Source organism: Drosophila takahashii, chromosome X, assembly GCF_030179915.1.
Source record: "Drosophila takahashii strain IR98-3 E-12201 chromosome X, DtakHiC1v2, whole genome shotgun sequence".
Taxonomy (NCBI): Eukaryota; Metazoa; Arthropoda; class Insecta; order Diptera; family Drosophilidae; genus Drosophila; species Drosophila takahashii.
In genome coordinates, this window is record NC_091683.1 from 13,941,432 (window position 1) to 13,963,069 (window position 21,638).

A 21,638-nucleotide genomic window follows, 5' to 3' on the forward strand; every position below is an offset into this window, starting at 1 on the left:
TTGGCGCCAACTTTGCTTCTGCCACCCCAAAAAAAATAAAATCAAGGGAGAAGAACCACAAAAAAAAAAACACGAAATAAAGGAAAAAACTGCAACTGAACAATTCAGTTGTTAAGTAGCCCGATTAAAATCCGGAACTTGCAACCCCAAAAAGATGGAGTCATCAAATGTCTGAGTGAAAGACGGCAAATACAGTAAATCCTCTCTAAGGCGAACCAGAATTTTTCACTATAAATTACTAAGATCATAATAACTTGAATATTTTTACTAATTAATATGTAACGAAATATACATATGGCATGGTCACACTGCCATTCTGAAATGCAACTCTGATCCAAGTATTTCCTCTTAGCCTCGTTTGACTGTACTTCCCTTGTGGTATCTTCTCGCCCCTTCGGAAGCATGATTCATGCGTATCAATCAAACTTTTTGGGCACAGGACAAAAAGAGGTTGAGGGGTAAAAGGTTATGGGGCGGTGGGCGGTGGGAGTTAACTGATGACGACACGTTCCAGTGTTGTTGTCTCGACTTGCCATTTTGTCATTTATTCGGCTTCCATATAGCCGTCTCTCTTCCGTCCGTTTTCCAGCTTATTTTGGCTATTGCGCATATAAAGTATTAACAAAGAATCGGGGAAAGTGGCAGAAATCGGAGGGGGACTATCTTTTGGCATATTTAATGCAGCCAAATTGAAGAAAATCGATGAACTGCGACAGCGGAAAAAATAAGGCATAACGAGTAACAAGAGTGGGGCTTCCTTCCCATATCATTTGTATATTTCTTGGGAGGGTGGAAAGTAAGGAGAAATATTACTTATTCATTAATCGAACCCAATATGACTCATTGTACATGAGGTACTTAAAATGAAATTAGAAAAATGTAGTAACTACCATACCATATGGAAATATAGATAAGTTAAAAATATAAAAAATAAAAATAAATAAATGGTAGCCATTAAAAAGCATGTCTTGTAAAATTTAAGGGTCCAAAACCGTGAAGAACTTTATACAATCCGCAATTAAACCTCAACATGAATCTGTCATGCGTAAAACTGCTTATCTACCTAAGTAATTTGGAAGATCTCGAGATCTGCTCCATTTCGAATTTATTCTGCAGTCGAAATTCCCCTCACGATGAAATAAATCATAAAAACTTGCACTCAGATCGCTGGCCAAAGATTAAAGTCAAGTAAAACCAGTGCCCAAAAATAAAAAATAAAATAAAGTTAAGAACTTTGTGCTGTCGCTTTTTTTTCCCCCAAAGTTTTCTCACGTTGCGTATTGCATTCATGATCATCATGATTCCATTCCCCACTCCCTCTTTTTGTGTTCTTTCGCCGACAACTTCTAACGGTGGCTCTTTAACCCTTTTATGGTTTTATGAAGTGGACCGACCCAAACAAAGACGGTGGAACAAAAAAAGAAGAAGAAAAAACATTACGCACATAACAATTACGAACGGAATAAGTAGTTCCAGGGTTTCTTGTTTCTTCTTCGGACTTCGTGACTTTAATGACGTTGCACTAACGTTGGGAATTTAAATATATGGAAACCCAAAATGATATCAACATATTTTTAGACCTCGCCACTTCCGGTTCAGGTGTTTCCACAGGTGTCTTCCTCAGTCGTCTATCCCCCTTTTTCTTCTCTTTTTTTTCTTTTCGCACACGAATTCCTTCCGTTCAAGTAACAAAATGTTTTGGTTTATTGATTCCGCTGTCAAAAACAGAGGCACATCATCTAAAATGCCATCAAAACAAACAAACGCCACACGGGAAAAAAATGTATGAAAATATATTTTATTTATTTATAATTTTGTAAAATTATAACACGTAGTTATAGTTCGTATTAATTTATAAATTTTTATTTGGCTATTTTTTAAAATTACTTTTCTTTTTTATAAACTAAAATTTCTCAGTGCACATTTCCTTTGCCAACAAAAAGGTATCCATCGATTTGTGTGCAAAAGGGATGGCAAGTGTGTTTTTGGGGGATGCCCCTTGGGCGGAAAACGTTGTTGCTATCGAAATTTGGGGGCTAAAATGGTAGTTAACTGGCCAACCTGCATATACTGTATGTACATATGTTGGGCAGAGGGCCAAAAATGCTTGAATATTGAGGCATCATTAGGTATATTCCTGTTGGAAAGTAGCCATTGTACTACAAATACATTGGTAGTTTAACTTGTTTTATGACTAACCATTTGCTAATTAGTAAAACATCAAAAGTAAATATTTATGTGCTGCATTTAGCAGAAAACCAAAACCAAAAACCTATGCCTATTCAACTTCCCCCTAAACCGAAACTTTTAAGCCTCTCTCCAAATTCCTGCACAATCCTCATCGTCGTCATCATCTTTTATAGCTCGTAAAACCAAAAACGGCTTTTTAAATATGTACAACATACAGACAATATTTGCAAGTCGTTAGACATCTCCTCAAACTCGTTCCCTCACTAGATGCTGCGGCATCCTGTTGCAACATAAAAAACGAAAATAGAAAAAAAAGAACGCAACTTCAGGAGGAAGGAACTCCATTCAGTCGATTCAAGTATGTGTGTGTGCATTGGAATGCGGGTGCAACCCTTCAAGGGGATTCCCCTTTTCCATTTCTCCGGCTCTCCAGCTGCACAGTGGAATCAATCATATTGGGATCATGGTAAAATATTTAAAATTTAAAAAATACTTTAATATTAATTTTAATAAATATTATTATTAGCTGTGAATAAATCTCTCTTAATAATTTGAAATCCTGTCAACTTTTCCATAACTTTTCCACTGTACTTGGAGCTTTGAGTCTCGTGTTGTTTTTCATGTCGGATGTTAAGTACAAACTTTGGTGTGCCACCAATCCCTATGTATATTGCTTGCCCCCTTTGGTGGCTGCGCTTTCATTCAATTCAGTCAGTGGAGTTATGCCTGGCTGGATGAGTCATCGTCCTGCCCCGTTCCCCAACCCCTGGCCATCAAAGCCCCCTTTTCCCTTTTAGACTGAGACCGGCACGTGGCAACTCTTTTGCTGTTTGTTTTAGCTAAAAGCGTTTGTTGCTCCCGCCTAATCCTTTTCTATCTGGTTTTGCCTCCCTTCGCTTCTCTCTTTCGCTTTGCGAATCAATAGAAAAGGAGTTTCTCTCCTCACTCAGAGAAAATGGTACCCATATGATATGATATATCCTTAGAAATACTGCAAGTAACAACTCTACAACTTGCTATTTTTGGTATGCAGTTCTATTTTGCCATTCCCCACTCACATACCAAAATTCACAACAATTGAAAGAGTTCTTATCCAAAAATATAATAGATCTCTAGAGAAATTTCTCTCTGTATAACTATCCGCCCTTTAAGCTCTTAATGTGCTGTAATTGCAATTGAAAACGCATTGAAAGACACATAACTGACATTTGACATCGTTGATATGATGAGTAAAATCAGAAGTCAGTGGGAGACGCAATACATGGGAGAATATACATAAATAGGAAGGGGGGAAGTCCACTTGAACTTGAGCAACCTCAACGAAATGAAATGAAAAAAGAACTCAAAAATTGCTACCGATCGCCAGAAGCTAATTTCGTCGGACTTATTGCCCCAATGTTCCGGTGATTCAGCTCAGTTCCCCAATGTTCCAATCTTCATCTTCAATGCTACTGCGTGTCTGTTGTAATTTTACTTTATTTCACTTGCTGTAATTTTCGGCGGATGGACAGAGCCGAACAGATTGGGCAATCCAACCAGAAGGGCACGACAATGTCAATTGTTTTTTATTTCGTTTTAATCTTATGCTTGATCAAAAAGCACAAGAAAAGCACAATGAGCACGAAAAGTTTGCGCTTACATGATATGAAAATGTTGTTTCACTAGTTTAGTTTGTTTTTTAAGTAGTTCATGCAACTTGGGCTGTAAGGAAGTTTATACAACTGCGTGATGCTTAAGAATTCGCGTTCTTTTTAAGTAAAATGTAAAGTAAAATGTTTGATGGTTTAATCTCGCGCATGGAATGTTCGTGGAATTACATAATTTGTCCCACAAAAGCGGAATGATTTAGTTAACATTATTAGAGTGGACAGTTTAGGGTGGGTCGGAGATTCCCAAGTTACAAGTTTCGCCTTTTTTTCTTTTTTCCTTTCCCTTGGGGTCGTTGTCACACCTAATTTTCGTACTCGCTCGCTCCTTTGGGCCCATCCATCAACTGTTGCCATGCCAGGGGTCACAGGTCACAGGTCGCAGGTCGTGTGCCACCTACAGCCCCCTTTTTGCATTTCCCTGCTCTGCTGCTCCTTTTTCGGGACTGCCATCGAACTATACGAACATTGTTGTTGCTGTGTTTGCATGTTTGCCGGCCATTAATGAGCGGTGGTTCCCCCGTTTCGGATTGTCCAATGTCCTATTTTCGTGTTTCGTATTGTTGTTATAGTATGTTGATACCTTGGAGACGCTTCCGCTTTTCCCACTTCCGCCCGCTGTCCTGTTTTTCCTTTTTTTATGACGAAATGCAGGCAATATTTTAAAAGAGAACTTCCTATTTATTTGGGTTACATACAAGTTTTTTACTTTTACGCTTGTTCAATTTAAGGAAGTTGCACTGTAGTGTTTTTCGGTGTCATTGAACGTTTGACATGCACAAAATGTCAACAAAACTGACGATGATGATGGGCAAACACTCCCATTTTCTTGCGAATTTTAATTCCTGCTGCTTTTCACGATTTGATATTAGCCGAAAAAGCTTTCTGCTGTTCTCTACAATGGACTCTGGTCCTTGGGCCAACCCTTGTCGGCAGCTCCTCTATTTCCTCTAACACCCCAACCCCTAAACCCCTGGCAAAAAAAAAAACAAAAACAAAAAACCCGGAGGCCATTTAAAGTTTTTTGCCATTTGGCCGCCGCCGCCGACAAAATTCATGGAATTAATTCTGAAAGAAGTCCAAGCCAAAAGCCAATGTACCCTAAAGTCTCAGGGGAATGTGGAAAACGTGACTAATTTGGGTAATGAAATACAAGAAATGCCTAATTAATTTAAATGTTCTAAGCGCAATATCACAGAGAGCCATAAAAAAAATGTATAAATTAAAATAAATGCACCCATGTGCCTGTAAGTAGGTGAAAATTAATTATGCTAAAATATTTATTTATTAGATAATTGGTATTACAATTAGTATTAATAAATTGAAATATTTTATATTATTCCAAGATTACTTATAGTTATTATTTAGCTCCTTGGGCCACAAATCAATGTATAAATTGATGTCTCAATGGGATGTTTCCGGAGTGTGTGGTGTGTGCTCATTTGTTGTTGGATCAATATTTTCCGATGGCTAATAAAGCGCCGCCTTCAACCTGTTGCCTAGGGTATAATTATATGCGGCTAAGTGCAGGATGCGGCTTTCTTAGACCTAATACTCATTTCGGCCCCTCCTTGGGTCCTTTTGTTTAACTTTGGTCTGCTCCCCTCCCCAGAAGGCCCCATCCATCCGCTACTCTGTCCACTGTCTCGCCGTCTTCCCCACTTCTCCTCCCGCCTCCCCCTTTTGGCCACGTTTCTCCCCTCTTTGAGTGTTTTCCCTTTGGCTAAAAGCGGTTTTGGCTTGGCTCCTTTTCTTTAGCGCGGAAAATCCACAATTGCGGTCACAATAATAGGCATTTTAAAGCATTAATCTCTGACTAATTTATATAAAATCGTAACAGTCTGTTATTAACAGATGTTCTTCACAATTAAATATATTACAAAATTAATCTGTACTGCTAAATAAAAAAGAAAACAATTTTTAAGGGGATTATAATTTTAATAATAAATTTAAAAATGCAAAAAATAAATTAAAAATAAATTCTTCATATATTCTGTACTTATTTATTAATGTATCTTTTTCTCAAGATCCTAGTTAAATGCTCTCATGTGTATGTCTACTGTGTATATGTATATAACTGGGTTATGGATACATGTGTATGTGTATATATCTGCCCTCACTGTGTCCACTTTCCTTCGTTTCGTCAGTGAGCGCGCAAAAAAGTATGCTACGGCATTTTGTTATTTTGCAACCCCAAAAAATAATGCAGAAATGGAGCTCGTCGGCCATAAACACACCCAACCCCACCCACAAATATGCAAAGCAGCGAGTGAGTGTGTGTGTGCTTGTGTGTTTTAGCCGGGTTGATGAGTCATCAGCAGCCATATCCTGGCACTTCTTGGCGCATTTTCCCTTCAGATTTCTATCGCTATGAAAGGCTGGCAAAGGCAAAGGCAACAGCAAAGGAAAAACAAGAGGGGGTAAAAAGGGGGTGGTGGCGAAGTTAAGTGAAGCCAATGAAGTCAACCCTAAAACTATCAGTGCACTTTGGGGTTAAGTGGTGGCGAGCTAGAAAAAAAAGAGTAAAGTGAAGGAGCTTTACCAGCAGCTGCTTCAAACAAAAAACAAAAGCCAAGTAAAAAACGGGCAGAAAACAAGGAGAGTAGATAAAGAAACCTGGAATAATACCCTGTGTTAATATATAAAATGGGTTGATTAGGTTTTATTTCTGTACTGTTTCGAATTCAAGCCAAATAATATAAAAGTCCGATATAATAAATAATTAAATATAACCTTTTTAAAACGGGAAGATCAACTGGTATAGAAATAGAAAGAGATCCATACTATTAATTGAATTCTTAGTAGTCGAACCCAAAATATTCAAAAATTCTGATAGCAATTCTTTTGAACTAGATAAATATTATAAAATATTATATTATAAATATTATAAAAAAATCCCAACACCCCTTAAGGAATCCAGATACCATGTAAAAAAGTCATAAGAATAAATGTACAAATCGTTCAACTTGCAAATGGGCGAATTCCTGGGGGCGTGACTGTGTGGGCGTGGCCGAGCAGCTGTTGTCGTCTGGCTAGTTAGTTGTTGTCTTTGGCAACCGTTTCAGGTGACCGCTTCGCTGTTAAAATGGTAAAATGGTAAAATAATAAAATGGTATGTGGGTAGGTGGAAAGTTTTGATGGTGTCGAGCGATGGCGACAGACGTTGTGCTTTAACGCTTGACTGCCTATCCTGGTATCCTTGTATCCTTCTATTCCTTTTAGCCTTTTGGCCGGCAATTTATTGACCCGCCGAGCAGTTTGTTTGGGTGCATAGTTTAGAATGTATGGAGTTCATGGGATCAACGGGGGTGCTGCCGTGTCTTAATGTGTCACTGGTAACTGTTTTCTACCTTCGATGCACGTGTCCTTTGGATATGGAAATCCTGGCATTTTTGCTGTCTCATTTCGTTCGACTTTTTAACCCCAGAACATAAGGGGTTGACACACTTTAACACTAAACTTAACTAAATTCCTATTAATTAAATTAAAGACTGAAAACTTGAATGGCCAATTAAAAGGAGACTTCTTAATCTGCATTCCATGAATCACTCACTCTGCACTCGGCAGTTCAACAAACCCACCGAATGCTCCAGAGTTCTCTTCGCAGTTCAACTTACAACACTTAAAAACAATTCAAACGATTGACCTATTGCATGACCCGTCGTCAAGACCGAGAGCCCCAAAAGATGCGATGAGAAGAGCTGAAAAGTGGGGGAAAATGCTGCTAAAGTATGGCAAACAAAAAAAAAATAAATAAAAAAAGATGCTTAACAAGCTCAAGCAGCGCGGCTTCTCCGCATAATTGACTCGAGCTTTTGAGTTTTATACTTGTATACAAAAGTCTAGAACTATTCACAATTGCGGTGAGATTGATAGTAAGATCTGGGAGAATTAAAATTAATTACAATAAGCATGGCTTATTTTTATCAGAACTTAACCTTAAGATAACAAACCCCTACAATTTATAAATAATAAATAAATATTGTTTGATATTCGGATGATAAATACCATAATTACTACCAATCAAAAAAATATCTTTTAAATTGGCCTAGCTTAAATATCTTCATAAATTTAAAGCAAAGGTCCAGAAATGTTTATAAGTTTTTTAAAATATAAGCTCCTATTTATTTACCCTCAACTGCACCTTCCTTGAAATCCATATATAGTACATCTATAACTTGTGGCATAGTGACAGTTGCAAACTGAACCGCAGGGAAAAAGAAGCAAGATACAAGATAAGATACAAACTTTACTAATATACCAGCAAAAAATGGGCTCAGCTCGTTGACTTCCTTTTTGCCGCTTAATTGCAATTACTTGAGACATGAAACAAGCTGAAATCTGCCACCCCCTCAATAATCCCCCCTCCAACACACTTTAATCCACATTTTTCGCAATTGGAAATTAAACAAGTTGTCATAATTTGTGCATAAAAAATGGCTTAATTTTCCTCTTTGCTCTCAGCCGCCTCGAGAAATGTTGATTAAGCGAAATTAAATGTGGAAATTAAGTTGTTAGAGAGTCGCGATCTTAATGAGTCGAGTCTCGATTGCCAGTGAGGAAATGCGGAAAACTGTGGGTTCGGTTCGGGAAATGGGGATTATGTTGAAATAAACAATTAATGGGATTAGATAGTCTGACAGAGCGATAATGGTGAATGTGCTGAGGCAACAAAATGTATTCGGAATTAAATGAAATTATTTGAAAAGTATTTACTATTAATTACTAGAAAATGCAATTGATTGACTCATTATTTATTGTGAGCTCATTGTGGAATTTTGGTATGTAGGAATGAGTTAATAAGCTTATCACATCGATTTTTTAACTTGTTGAATTTTTTACATTTTCTATATATTAAAATAGATGTTGTTTTAAATATTTTTTTAAAAATATTTATATATTTTATTTTATATATTTTGTATTTATTATTATTATTTTTTTATCAAATTTTTTTTTTATTTTATTTTTTTTTTCTGTATAGTATTTAAATAGGAAACAATAAAAAATCGATCATCCCTTTTAGGGTTAATTTTATATCCAAGTTAAATATTTCCACAATTTAAGGAACCTCTTTTCGTCATCTGCAGTCGAAATACATTTACTAACCACCTGCTTTTCCTCTGTTCCTCCCACAGATATAGTTGGGTGAAGAATGGCAAGAAGTTCGACTGGCAGGCGTACGACAACCGGATGCTGCGACAGCCTGGCCGCGGCACCCTGGTGATCACCATACCCAAGGACGAGGATCGCGGCCACTACCAGTGCTTTGCGTCCAACGAATTCGGAACGGCGACCTCGAACTCGGTGTATGTGCGCAAGGCGGAGCTGAATGCCTTCAAGGACGAGATGCCCAAGACTTTGGAGGCGGTGGAGGGCGAGCCCTTCATGCTCAAGTGTGCCGCCCCCGATGGCTTTCCCAGTCCGACCGTCAACTGGATGATCCAGGAGTCCATCGACGGCAGCATCAAGTCGATCAACAACTCGCGCATGACCCTCGATCCCGAGGGCAATCTCTGGTTCTCGAACGTGACCCGCGAGGATGCCAGCTCGGACTTCTACTACGCCTGCTCGGCCACCTCCGTTTTCCGCAGCGAGTACAAGATCGGCAACAAGGTGCTGCTCGACGTCAAGCAGATGGGCGTGAGTGCCTCGCAGAACAAACACCAGCCCGTCCGCCAGTATGTTTCGCGTCGCCAGTCGCTGGCGCTGCGCGGCAAGCGCATGGAACTCTTCTGCATCTACGGCGGCACTCCGCTGCCGCAGACCGTCTGGAGCAAGGATGGCCAGCGGATACAGTGGAGCGACAGGATCACCCAGGGACACTACGGCAAGTCGCTGGTCATCAGGCAGACGAACTTCGACGATGCCGGCACCTACACCTGCGACGTCTCGAACGGCGTCGGCAATGCCCAGTCCTTCTCGATCATCCTCAATGTCAACTCGGTGCCGTATTTCACCAAGGAACCCGACTTCCAGACCGCCGCCGAGGACGAGGAGGTGGTCTTCGAGTGCCGCGCCGCCGGTGTGCCCGAGCCGAAGATCAGTTGGATTCACAATGGCAAGCCCATCGAGCAGACGCCACCGAATCCCCGGCGAACCGTCACGGACAACACGATCCGGATCGTTAATCTGGTCAAGGGCGATACGGGTAACTACGGCTGCAACGCCACCAACTCGCTGGGCTACGTCTACAAGGATGTCTATCTGAATGTCCAGGCCGAGCCGCCAACCATTGAAGTTCCCCCCTCGGACGTCTCCAGTGTGGATGGGCGAAACATCACGATCAAGTGCCGCGTGAAGGGATCCCCCAAGCCGCTGGTCAAGTGGCTGAGGGCCAGCAACTGGCTGACCGGCGGTCGCTACAATGTTCAGGCTAACGGCGATCTGGAGATCCAGGACGTGACCTTCTCGGATGCCGGCAAGTACACGTGCTATGCGCAGAACAAGTTCGGTGAGATCCAGGCGGACGGGTCGCTGGTGGTCAAGGAGCACACGCGCATCACCCAGGAGCCGCAGAACTACGAGGTGGCCGCCGGACAGTCGGCCACATTCCGCTGCAACGAGGCGCACGACGATACGCTGGAGATCGAGATCGATTGGTGGAAGGACGGGCAGTCGATTGACTTTGAGGCGCAGCCGCGTTTCGTGAAGACCAACGACAATTCGCTGACCATTGCCAAGACCATGGAGCTGGATTCGGGCGAGTATACGTGTGTGGCGAGGACGCGACTGGATGAGGCAACGGCCAGGGCCAATTTGATTGTCCAGGATGTGCCGAATGCCCCAAAACTAACGGGCATCACCTGCCAGGCGGACAAGGCGGAGATTCAGTGGGAGCCGCAGGGCGACAACCGCTCGCCCATTCTGCACTACACCATTCAGTTTAATACGAGCTTCACGCCCGCCTCGTGGGATGCCGCGTACGAGAAGGTGCCCAATACGGACTCCTCCTTCGTTGTCCAAATGTCGCCGTGGGCCAACTACACGTTCCGTGTGATCGCCTTCAACAAGATCGGTGCCTCGCCGCCGTCGGCGCACAGCGACAGCTGCACCACCCAGCCGGATGTGCCCTTCAAGAATCCCGACAATGTCGTCGGCCAGGGCACCGAGCCGAATAATCTGGTCATCTCGTGGACTCCCATGCCCGAGATCGAGCACAATGCGCCCAATTTCCATTACTACGTGAGCTGGAAACGCGACATTCCGGCGGCGTCGTGGGAGAATAACAACATCTTTGACTGGCGACAGAACAACATTGTGATCGCCGATCAGCCGACGTTCGTCAAGTATCTGATCAAGGTGGTGGCCATCAACGACAAGGGCGAATCGAATGTGGCCGCCGAGGAGGTGGTCGGCTATTCCGGCGAGGATCGTCCCCTGGACGCGCCCACCAACTTTACGATGCGACAGATCACCTCGTCGACCAGCGGCTATATGGCCTGGACACCGGTGAGCGAGGAGTCGGTGAGGGGTCACTTCAAGGGCTACAAGATCCAGACGTGGACGGAGAACGAGGGCGAGGAGGGTCTGCGGGAGATCCATGTGAAGGGCGATACGCACAACGCCCTGGTCACCCAGTTTAAGCCCGACTCGAAGAACTTTGCCCGCATCCTGGCCTACAACGGTCGCTTCAATGGGCCGCCCAGTGCGGTCATCGATTTCGATACACCCGAGGGTGTGCCGTCGCCGGTCCAGGGATTGGATGCCTATCCACTGGGCTCCTCGGCCTTCATGCTGCACTGGAAGAAGCCGCTGTATCCCAATGGCAAGCTCACCGGCTACAAGATCTACTACGAGGAGGTCAAGGAGAGCTATGTGGGCGAGCGGCGGGAGTACGATCCCCATATCACCGATCCCAGGGTCACGCGCATGAAGATGGCCGGTCTGAAGCCCAACTCCAAGTATCGCATCTCCATCACGGCCACCACGAAAATGGGCGAGGGATCTGAGTAAGTTTAACATAAAAAAAAAAAAAAAAAAAATTAAAAAAAAATAAATAAAAAAATAAAAAAAATAAAAAAATAAAAAAAAAAAAAAAAAAATAAAAAAAAAAATAAATAAAAAAAAATAAATAAATAAAAAAAACTTTAGCTACTATGTAGTATTTTTAAGAAATATTGTCAGCAACAAATTATCTATAATTAGTTCAAAAGTTTCTAAAACAATAAATTATAAATGGGGATTAATAGGATATATACTGTTATTCAAACCTCATTCCTTTTCCCTTTCCACAGGCACTACATCGAGAAGACGACGCTGAAGGACGCCATCAATGTGGCCCCGGCCACGCCCTCATTCTCCTGGGAGCAACTGCCCTCCGACAATGGACTGGCCAAGTTCCGCATCAACTGGCAGCCAAGTCAGGAAGGTCACCCGGGCACTCACTTCTTCACCATGTACAGGTAGGGTTTAAATATAGCACTACATATATTTTTTGGATGTATATTAATTTTCTATTTAATCCCCAGGATCAAGGGCGAAACCCAGTGGCTGCGCAAGGACGAGGAGAAGAACTCCGACTACCAGGAGGTTAGCGGCCTGGATCCAGACACCGCCTACGAGTTCCGCGTGGTCTCCGTCGATGGGCACTTCAATACGGAGAGTGCCACGCAGGAGATCGACACGAACACCGTCGAGGGACCGATCATACAGCCCAACGAGACGGTGGCGAATGCAGGTTGGTTCATCGGCATGATGCTGGCCCTGGCCTTCATCATTATCCTGTTCATCATCATCTGCATTATCCGGCGCAATCGGGGCGGCAAGTACGACGTTCACGATCGGGAGCTGGCCAACGGCCGGCGGGATTATCCCGAAGAGGGCGGCTTCCACGAGTACTCGCAACCGTAAGTTCCCTACATAAGTGCATGTACAGAGGAATAATACCGAAATGATATTTGGATATCGATTCGATCTTTATTGTATTTAAAAAAAAAAAATTAAAAAAAGATGCAAATCCAAATTTCGGTATCATAACCAATTGGCCATTTATAATTTCGATTATTTTCGATAACAAATCGATTAATGTTTATTTCATATTAAATTACAGGTTGGATAACAAGAGCGCTGGTCGCCAATCCGTGAGTTCAGCGAACAAACCCGGCGTGGAAAGCGACACCGATTCGATGGCCGAATACGGTGATGGCGACACAGGTAAGAGTCCTTAATATATACTACTTATCGAACCAGCTATCCATATATCATACGAGTGTGTCTAGTGCTCCTCCTCTCTAGTATCTGATTATCCCTATAAACGGTAATGCAGCGTTTGAAATGTATTAAATAGTTTATTCTTTAATTTTTGGTAACTCCAAAAAAAATCGATATGAAACGTAGTTCGATTTTACATTATTTAAGGTCAATTTTAATTTGATATTTGGCCAGGTAAATTTGACCTGGTCGAAAAGAGTATTTCATGTAAAAACGATATGGGTTTTGCATGACCTGAAATTTACATGGCCATATCGATTTTACGGGAACACTTTTTTGTGTGCATACATAGAAATATTTGATATGATTTTTTTACCTATTGCTTTTACCTTAGTTTACCTCTTAAAATATTATTTAGAAGCATGTTGAACCTTATTATAGATCTCTAGTGTTCGATTTTGAAAGAAGCTGCATTACCGTTTTTGGGATCAATCGGTGTACCAGTAACAGTTATACTTGTAGGGTTAAGTCTAGCACCCCCACCCACCCATTATCTTTTTGTTGTCTCTCTTTGGTTGTTTTTCACTCTCTTGATTTCTTTTGCCGCATTTTGTTTTTGGTTTTATCGCCATTGATCACGATTGTGTGTGGGATGTGAAAAATGGACAAATGATAATGGATAATGATCAGCTGTGGCCACAGCCGCTGCTCGCGTCGCTGCCGCAGCCCGCAACAAGTCGACGTCCTCCCAACAACAACAGCAGCAGCAGCAACAACAGCAAATACCGTCGCTACCTCAGTCGCCGTCGACGTCGGCTTCAACCGTTCCATTGCTCCAACCGCTCTCCTCGGCCTCCTCCTCACCCTCACCCACTTCCACCTCCAACCCCTCCCCCGCCCCGCCCTCCTACGAACTGTGCATGGCGGATGCTGAGCCCCGCAAGGCCTAAAAGAGAGTGTGGGGAAAAGAAAGAGAGAGCTCTCCATTTCTCTCCCCAGTCCGCCGTTGTTGCTATCCAATCAGTCAGGTAGCTCTCTCCCTTTATTCGTTTGGCTGGCTGTCCTGTTTCCTTAGCGGCTCTTTCGTTTCCTTGCGCTTCAAAGAGGGCTTGATGCCAATACAGTGTTGGACATTAAAATAGCACTACAAAATTATATATTTTTATTATTTGCATTAACCACTCATTTACTCAAGTACTATGCAATTGAAACCATTAAAAATAAATCGATTAAAATCAAAATTAAAATTTATTTCTGTACACATTGTTTGCCAGTGCTATATTTGTGACCGCAGCTGTTAGTGTCACATTCTCTCCCACTTTTCTGCCGCTTCCAAGATGCTGCATGAAGTTCAAGGCTCTGCCCAACTCCTTCCAGGCAACCGAAGAGAGCCTCTGCCGTTGTAAAGCCGCTCCTGCGCTTTTGCTTTCTCTTGATTGATTTGATTCATTGATCTCTGCACGACGTTGATTGTTCGTTCTCTTTTATTACTAACAACGCCATCTCTCAGAAAAGAGAGTCCTCATATCCACAAGTGGTGCAAAAATATCGAAAATATCGATGCGATCGTTATTTTGATAGCCGATAAAAAAAACATTTTCAGTCGATTTAAATATTTTGTGTTCCTTGTTATGTGTTCTTTGTTTATATGTTTCATATTACTTATTTTTTTGTTACTGCACTATATTTTATTTATATTACATTTGTATTATTTTTTCTTTTCCCTAAACACGTAAAATAAATAAAAACAAAAACCATAAAAAATCGACAACGACAACCAATATCCAGGCATGAACGAAGATGGATCCTTTATTGGCCAATATGGACGCAAAGGACTTTGATTTAATTAGTAAGCAGCGCGCCGCAACAGCAACTCAAAAAATATCGAAACCGAGCCCTTTACCCCAAAAATCAACAAGACCAAACACCATCACAGCAGAGAAAGAAAAACACGAATGGAACCATTCAAGAAATACTACCCAGCCATGAAATGGGTATCAACTAATTTTTATTCGATTAAGTGCAAAGAACCACGATTATTTTAAAGTATATATAAAATTAGACGTTTTATATATAGCTATTAAAATTAAAAAATTAAAAATATGTAAAAAACAAACGCAAATCAATACTGCCAAACAACATGAACAACACAACAGCAACAACAACAACAACAACGAGGATGCAGCAAAAAGGCTATTAACACAATAAAAGTCTTCATCGGAAGAAGTAGTAATCGAAAAAGAAAATGCATGCGAATCAATGATAAAGGAGAACCATATATTTTTCCGGAAATAATCGGGCAGCAGCTGCGTGTAATTTTTTTTGTTAAGAAATTTAAGAAACTATGAGGAAAATGAAGCTCGCTTTTAAAATCTCTATATTGCGCACACGTCTACCTGTCCCACTCTGTCCCCCGGCACTCTGTATATCTCTGTCCCGCTCTCTCCCCTCTTCTACTTGTAATGCATATATATTTATAAATATAAAGCGTAAATAAGTTATAATTTAATAATTTTTTTATAAAAACAACACTCGAATGTAAAATCTCCGTTTTAGATTGGCCGTAAATCGTAAATCGAAATGAAACCCCTTTAGCTTACATGTTTACTACTTTATTTAAGCCTATTGTGTGTATTTTGTTTTTATTTCTTTATTTTATTTTTTTAGTTCGTGTAATGACTTTGAATTTTTTGCTTTAATTTTGGACAGTGAAACAGCGTTTTAAAATGTATACACCACAGATGTATGTACAAGTTTCCCTGTTTGTTTTCCTTGTTTGTACCGGGAACAGCGACAAAACGAAGTCTATTTTTTCAGTGTATTTAATATTAAAGAATGAATGAAGAGAACATCATGATTATGAAAATATAATTTTTTTTACATATGTTGATGTACTTTCGCATATTAAATTAGAAAGAAAATCAAATGAAATAAAGAAAACCGAATAATAAACAACGACAACTGTGTAGATTTTCTAATTATTATTAAATTATTATCAAAATGCATGCCATAGTAGGCTTTTTATTGCAGTTACTTAGGTTTCTTTTTTGGCTAATCTTCATTTGAGCTGACTTATTTGCAAGGTAAAGTTGAGTAAATTCTCAAGTATTTTCTTAATATATTTATTTGTATTTGTAGTTTGCTTGCCAAAGTAGTTTTTAGTTTAACAAGCTCCCTTTAGTTTAAGCCCCTCTAAAAAACCGGTATAAAAATAATAACAAAACTAACTTGCAATAATATTAAATCGCGATAAAAAACAATACGAAATTCCACTGGTGTTGGTTGTGGTCTTACATGAATCATAAACATAATAATAACTAACCCAATGAAAACACAATATCATTTTGCACTTTTAAATATCAATTTGATATGTTAAGGCAACCTTAATAATTAAATATTAACACCCTAGATAAGATCAAGAACTGGACGAATTATATTTCCTTGAAATAATTATAAATTATTACTCTATCACCCCAGGACAATTCACCGAGGACGGCTCCTTCATTGGCCAGTATGTTCCCGGCAAGCTGCAGCCGCCGGTCAGTCCACAGCCGCTGAACAACTCCGCTGCGGCGCATCAGCCGGCGCCAACTGCCGGCGGAGGAGGAGGATCGGAGGCAGCCGGCCCATCGGGATCTTCAGGAGGAGCCGTTGCAGGAGGAGCCTCGGCCAGCAATGGAGGAGCTGCTGCCGGAGCCGTGGCCACCTACGTCTAAGAGGCTAAGGTGGCTGGCACTCATCATTTGCCCCCCTGTTCTCCTGATTTTCTTCGAAACGATTCAAACGCCCCCTAAAACCAAAAACAAAAAAAACTTTGTGTAATTCTATGTGTAAAACGAAAACTGCTTTAAGTGTCTGCAAAAAATGAAACAACATTATAATTATATAAAAAACGAAAACAATTGTAAAGTGAAGAGAAAAACTCGCATGAATTTAAAGCATATAATTTTGCTTCTTTTGGCTTATAAAATTATTCTAGCAAACAGTTGAACGCCTTTTCAAGAAAAAAAAAACCAAAAACTTTTGTATAAGCTTAAAAAAAAGAAAACCAAAAATGAATGTAAACGTTAAAAAAAAATGTATGGGGAAGAAGAAAAAGAACAATTAATAATGAAGCCTGTTTGTGTAATAATTTTTTTTACAAAAATACCCTTTAGTTACTAGTGGCACAAGGATTATTATGTCTAAATGGAAACCAAGTCGAGGGATCGAGAGGGAATGGAGGCAATAGCGACGGATGTTCAGGATATATCATCGATTGCAGTCTAATCTAAACTAAGATCTGTTCAACATGTACAAAAACCAAGGCTTAGACCAGAACCATCGGGCAGCTTCGATCAATGACTGACTGAATTGCGAAGATAATGCCTTGACTATTTTGCAATCAATTTACAGTACAGTACAGTACATTTACGACTAACCAAATACGACTACAAATATCGATGTGTTCAATTAGCAGCAAGTCAAATGTTCAACTTGACCTCGATTACTTTTCGCCACAATCAAAGACTTTAAGGGCAGAGCAGATTTTCCAGGGCCAGTTCGTCGGCAATTCGTATATATTGTATATCGTATAAGTTCCGATTTTCGTCCATAGTCTAATGCAATTTTTCGTATTCGCGTATAGTGTTTAAACCCCAAACAGAATCCCTTCATTTTGTCCATTAATTCTTTAAGTAAAGCAAATTAGTTAATTAACAAATTAGTTGACCCGAACCACTGGCACGTGGCGGTCATTGTAACCTACCTATTATAATACGCAGCTAAAAACCTAAAAACCTATAACCTATAACCCACAATTGTTCCACAAGTACTCCCTCATTTATTTGAATGGAAATGTTGAAACCACTTAATCCAGATATCTGTAATAATAACCATGTATTCATAATTTTTTTTTAAACTAAAAACTAAAACACACAAAGTGGCATTAGAATCTAAACACAAACAAACACAATAAAATAAATGAAAAACAAAGACATAAAAACACCCCTTTCGTTTTTTCGAAATCTTCTTTGCCGCTTTGAGAGAAGAAACGCTTTGAACTTTGTAAGAAACTCGATCCGAATATATCTACTAATATATATTTGTTGGAGTACACACTGCACTTAGGTCGACACCCGAAAAATGAACACAATCCCCAGAACGGACTTTGTTTTTGAAACGTTAATTCGAATCGGTTCAGATTTATTTGCGAATTAGTACTTTAGGTACTTTACTTTAAGTACTTTAGGTGGATATATAAGCTTATGATAATTTGGTCTTTAACGAACATACAGGGTTGCTTAGTCAAATTTTTGCATAGATTTAAACAAGAAAAGAAAAGAACAGAAAAAGATGGAGGGGAAGTCGTGTAATTTAATGACTAATATTTTGTGCGTTCTGTTTGTTGTTATTTCAATTAGCTACTTGTAATGAACTATAATCCCCGGCTTTTGCATAGCTTTCAATCGAATCGAATACCAATACCCAACACCCAACACCCAACACCCAACACCCATACCTCCCCGAAAACCGAACCCACACAAAAATTGGGAGACAACCGAACGATCCACACACAATTCACCTGCACCACGCATATCCCAACGATTGATATAACAGATATACGAGGAGGTATATGATACAGAGCGGAGGGGAGTAGGAAACGGAAACGGAAACTAGATCAGAAAGGACATGCAAGGACAACAAGACAAAATAACTACAAAAACAATACAAACAAAACTTGCTATACAAACGTATATATATGGATATATGATATATATTTACAGTATAGAGGACAACGATCTAAATCTAATGTTCACGACAAAGCGATATATATATATATATATATACATACACAAAACATATAGAGAGATGTATAAGATTTTGCATAGATATTGTGATTTCCCAAAAACAAAAACTCAAAATAGTCAATAACAATGTGGAAAGCCGAAAAACTAAACTAATATTTCCCCTTTTTGTCGTGTACTAAAACTAAAGTGTTCATCAGTGGAATTATCGAAATAATCGTTCGTCTTCGATGACAGAGCCAGGGAAAGCGATATCGATATCGCTGTCAATAGCGAGAGAACCACAACAACAACAACTGCACTGCCTGTGTCGGGTTCTATTTACATAAACATTTACATTTACAGAATCATAAACATATACACACTTCAATAAGCGCCGCTTGAGGGATTCGGAATTCAGAAAACCGAAAGCAAACAGCATTCCAAGCAAAACATTTTCGAAATTAATAAAGGTAATTTGCACAATACTGTGATTCCTAGCCAGAAACAAAAAGACACGATGAACAATTAACGATAAACGATTAATTATCGACTTGTGTGTGGTTCGAAAATTGATGTGTTTGTATTGTATGTATATTTTTCACAGCATATTGAAAATGTTTACAACAAGAACTACTTATCTAACCACTCAGTAATATCCAACTTGAACAATTTACTTGCATATGATTATTACGATTATTATTGCTAACCAATGGCCTAACAACAAATTAAATATTATGCAGAACGAAATCGATAGAAAATGAATACAAAAACACAAGAAAACAAAGTACTTTTTTAAAATGAGTTTTTAGCGAATCAAATATAAACTTAAGATTAACAAATTCGTATACAATAAAAACAAGAAATCAGAAAAGAAAGCAGCGACTATAAAATCACATCCAGATCAGAGGAAAAGCAGGAGAAAGCTCCTGACTTGCCGAGGAAAATCAAAAAAAGCAAATGGAGAAAGTGCTATCCAAAGCGATCAGAAACCGTGTAAGCTGTACAACCTATAATGAGAAATAAACTATAGAAACTATATAAAAGGATAAAAGTGTTGGTCTTTTTATTAATAAAGGAAATTTTATTTATTAGGTATGACAATCCATACTTTGAATCAGTATTTGCTTTGTTTTAGCGAAAAAACTGCTTTGTTTTAGCGAAAAACCCGTTTTTTTTTCAAAAATTTCCGTTTTTGACAAAAATTGGAATATTTTCTTTTGGTTTTTTTTGCTATAACTTGGCCAAAAATGGTCCTATACCAAAAATACATACTGTTTTGAACAGATAACAAAATTATCAATAAATCCAGAACACTTTCCATGAGATTTTGAAAAAAATAAAATTTTCGCCAATTTTTAATTTTTTTATAATGATTTTTTGCGAAAAATTAAAAATGAATAAATTGTCAAGGTTTAAATGCCAATCGATTGGAAATTTAATAACGAGTTCAGAAAGGTATGACAATCCATACTTTGAATCAGTATTTGCTTTGTTATAGCGAAAAAACTGCAACGTTTTAGCGAAAAAACGGGTTTGGTTTTTTTTTGGAAATTCGCAATTTCAGTTTTTGACAAAAATTGGAATTTTTTCTTTTGGTTTTTTTGCTGTAACTTGGGCAAAAATGGTCCTACACCAAAAATTCACACTGTTTTGAACAGATAACAAAATTTGCTATAAATCCATAAAACTTTCCGTGTAATTTTGGAAAAATAAAATTTTCGCCAATTTTTAATTTTTTTATAAGGGGGTACCCCATGATTTTTTGCGAAAAATTAAAAATGAATAAATTGTCAAGGTTTAAATGCCAATCGTTAGGAAATTTAATAACGAGTTCAGAAAGGTATGACAATCCATACTTTGAATCAGTATTTGCTTTGTTATAGCGAAAAAACTGCAACGTTTTAGCGAAAAAACGGGTTTGGTTTTTTTTTTGGAAATTCGCGATTTCAGTTTTTGACAAAAATTGGAATTTTTTCTTATGGTTTTTTTGCTGTAACTTGGCCAAAAATGGTCCTACACCAAAAATTCATACTGTTTTGAACAGATAACAAAATTTGCTATAAATCCATTAAACTTTCCGTGTAATTTTGGAAAAATAAAATTTTCGCCAATTTTTAATTTTTTTATAAGGGGGTACCCCATGATTTTTTGCGAAAAATTAAAAATGAATAAATTGTCAAGGTTTAAATGCCAATCGTTAGGAAATTTAATAACGAGTTCAGAAAGGTATGACAATCCATACTTTGAATCAGTATTTGCTTTGTTATAGCGAAAAAACTGCAACGTTTTAGCGAAAAAACGGGTTTGGTTTTTTTTTTGGAAATTCGCGATTTCAGTTTTTGACAAAAATTGGAATTTTTTCTTATGGTTTTTTTGCTGTAACTTGGCCAAAAATGGTCCTACACCAAAAATTCATACTGTTTTGAACAGATAACAAAATTTGCTATAAATCCATTAAACTTTCCGTGTAATTTTGGAAAAATAAAATTTTCGCCAATTTTTAATTTTTTTATAAGGGGGTACCCCATGATTTTTTGCGAAAAATTAAAAATGAATAAATTGTCAAGGTTTAAATGCCAATCGTTAGGAAATTTAATAACGAGTTCAGAAAGGTATGACAATCCATACTTTGAATCAGTATTTGCTTTGTTATAGCGAAAAAACTGCAACGTTTTAGCGAAAAAACGGGTTTGGTTTTTTTTTTGGAAATTCGCGATTTCAGTTTTTGACAAAAATTGGAATTTTTCTTATGGTTTTTTTGCTGTAACTTGGCCAAAAATGGTCCTACACCAAAAATTCATACTGTTTTGAACAGATAACAAAATTTGCTATAAATCCATAAAACTTTCCGTGTAATTTTGGAAAAATAAAATTTTCGCCAATT

The 21,638-nt window shown here is 39.0% G+C and overlaps 1 protein-coding gene across 3 annotated transcripts in view; it reads left to right on the top strand.

Moving 5' to 3' along the window:
* Nrg (Neuroglian) overlaps positions 1-17,970 on the top strand; it is a 36,915-nt gene extending 18,945 nt beyond the window's left edge. The window contains exons 4-9 of one of the 3 annotated variants that reach the window (XR_006412371.2): positions 8,972-11,785; positions 12,071-12,238; positions 12,305-12,682; positions 12,886-12,989; positions 13,677-14,014; positions 14,775-15,941. Coding sequence is in view for 2 of the 3 variants with exons in the window: in XM_017138486.3 (XP_016993975.2) it covers positions 8,972-11,785; positions 12,071-12,238; positions 12,305-12,682; positions 12,886-12,989; positions 16,464-16,702 (3,703 nt within the window). In the remaining variant the exon portion in view is untranslated. Of the gene's footprint in view, positions 1-8,971; positions 11,786-12,070; positions 12,239-12,304; positions 12,683-12,885; positions 12,990-13,676; positions 14,015-14,774; positions 15,942-16,463 lie in introns of those variants that run through there. The other 2 variants (XM_017138486.3, XM_070219261.1) reach the window with 2 other exon arrangements.
* The last annotated feature ends 3,668 nt before the right edge of the window (positions 17,971-21,638 follow it).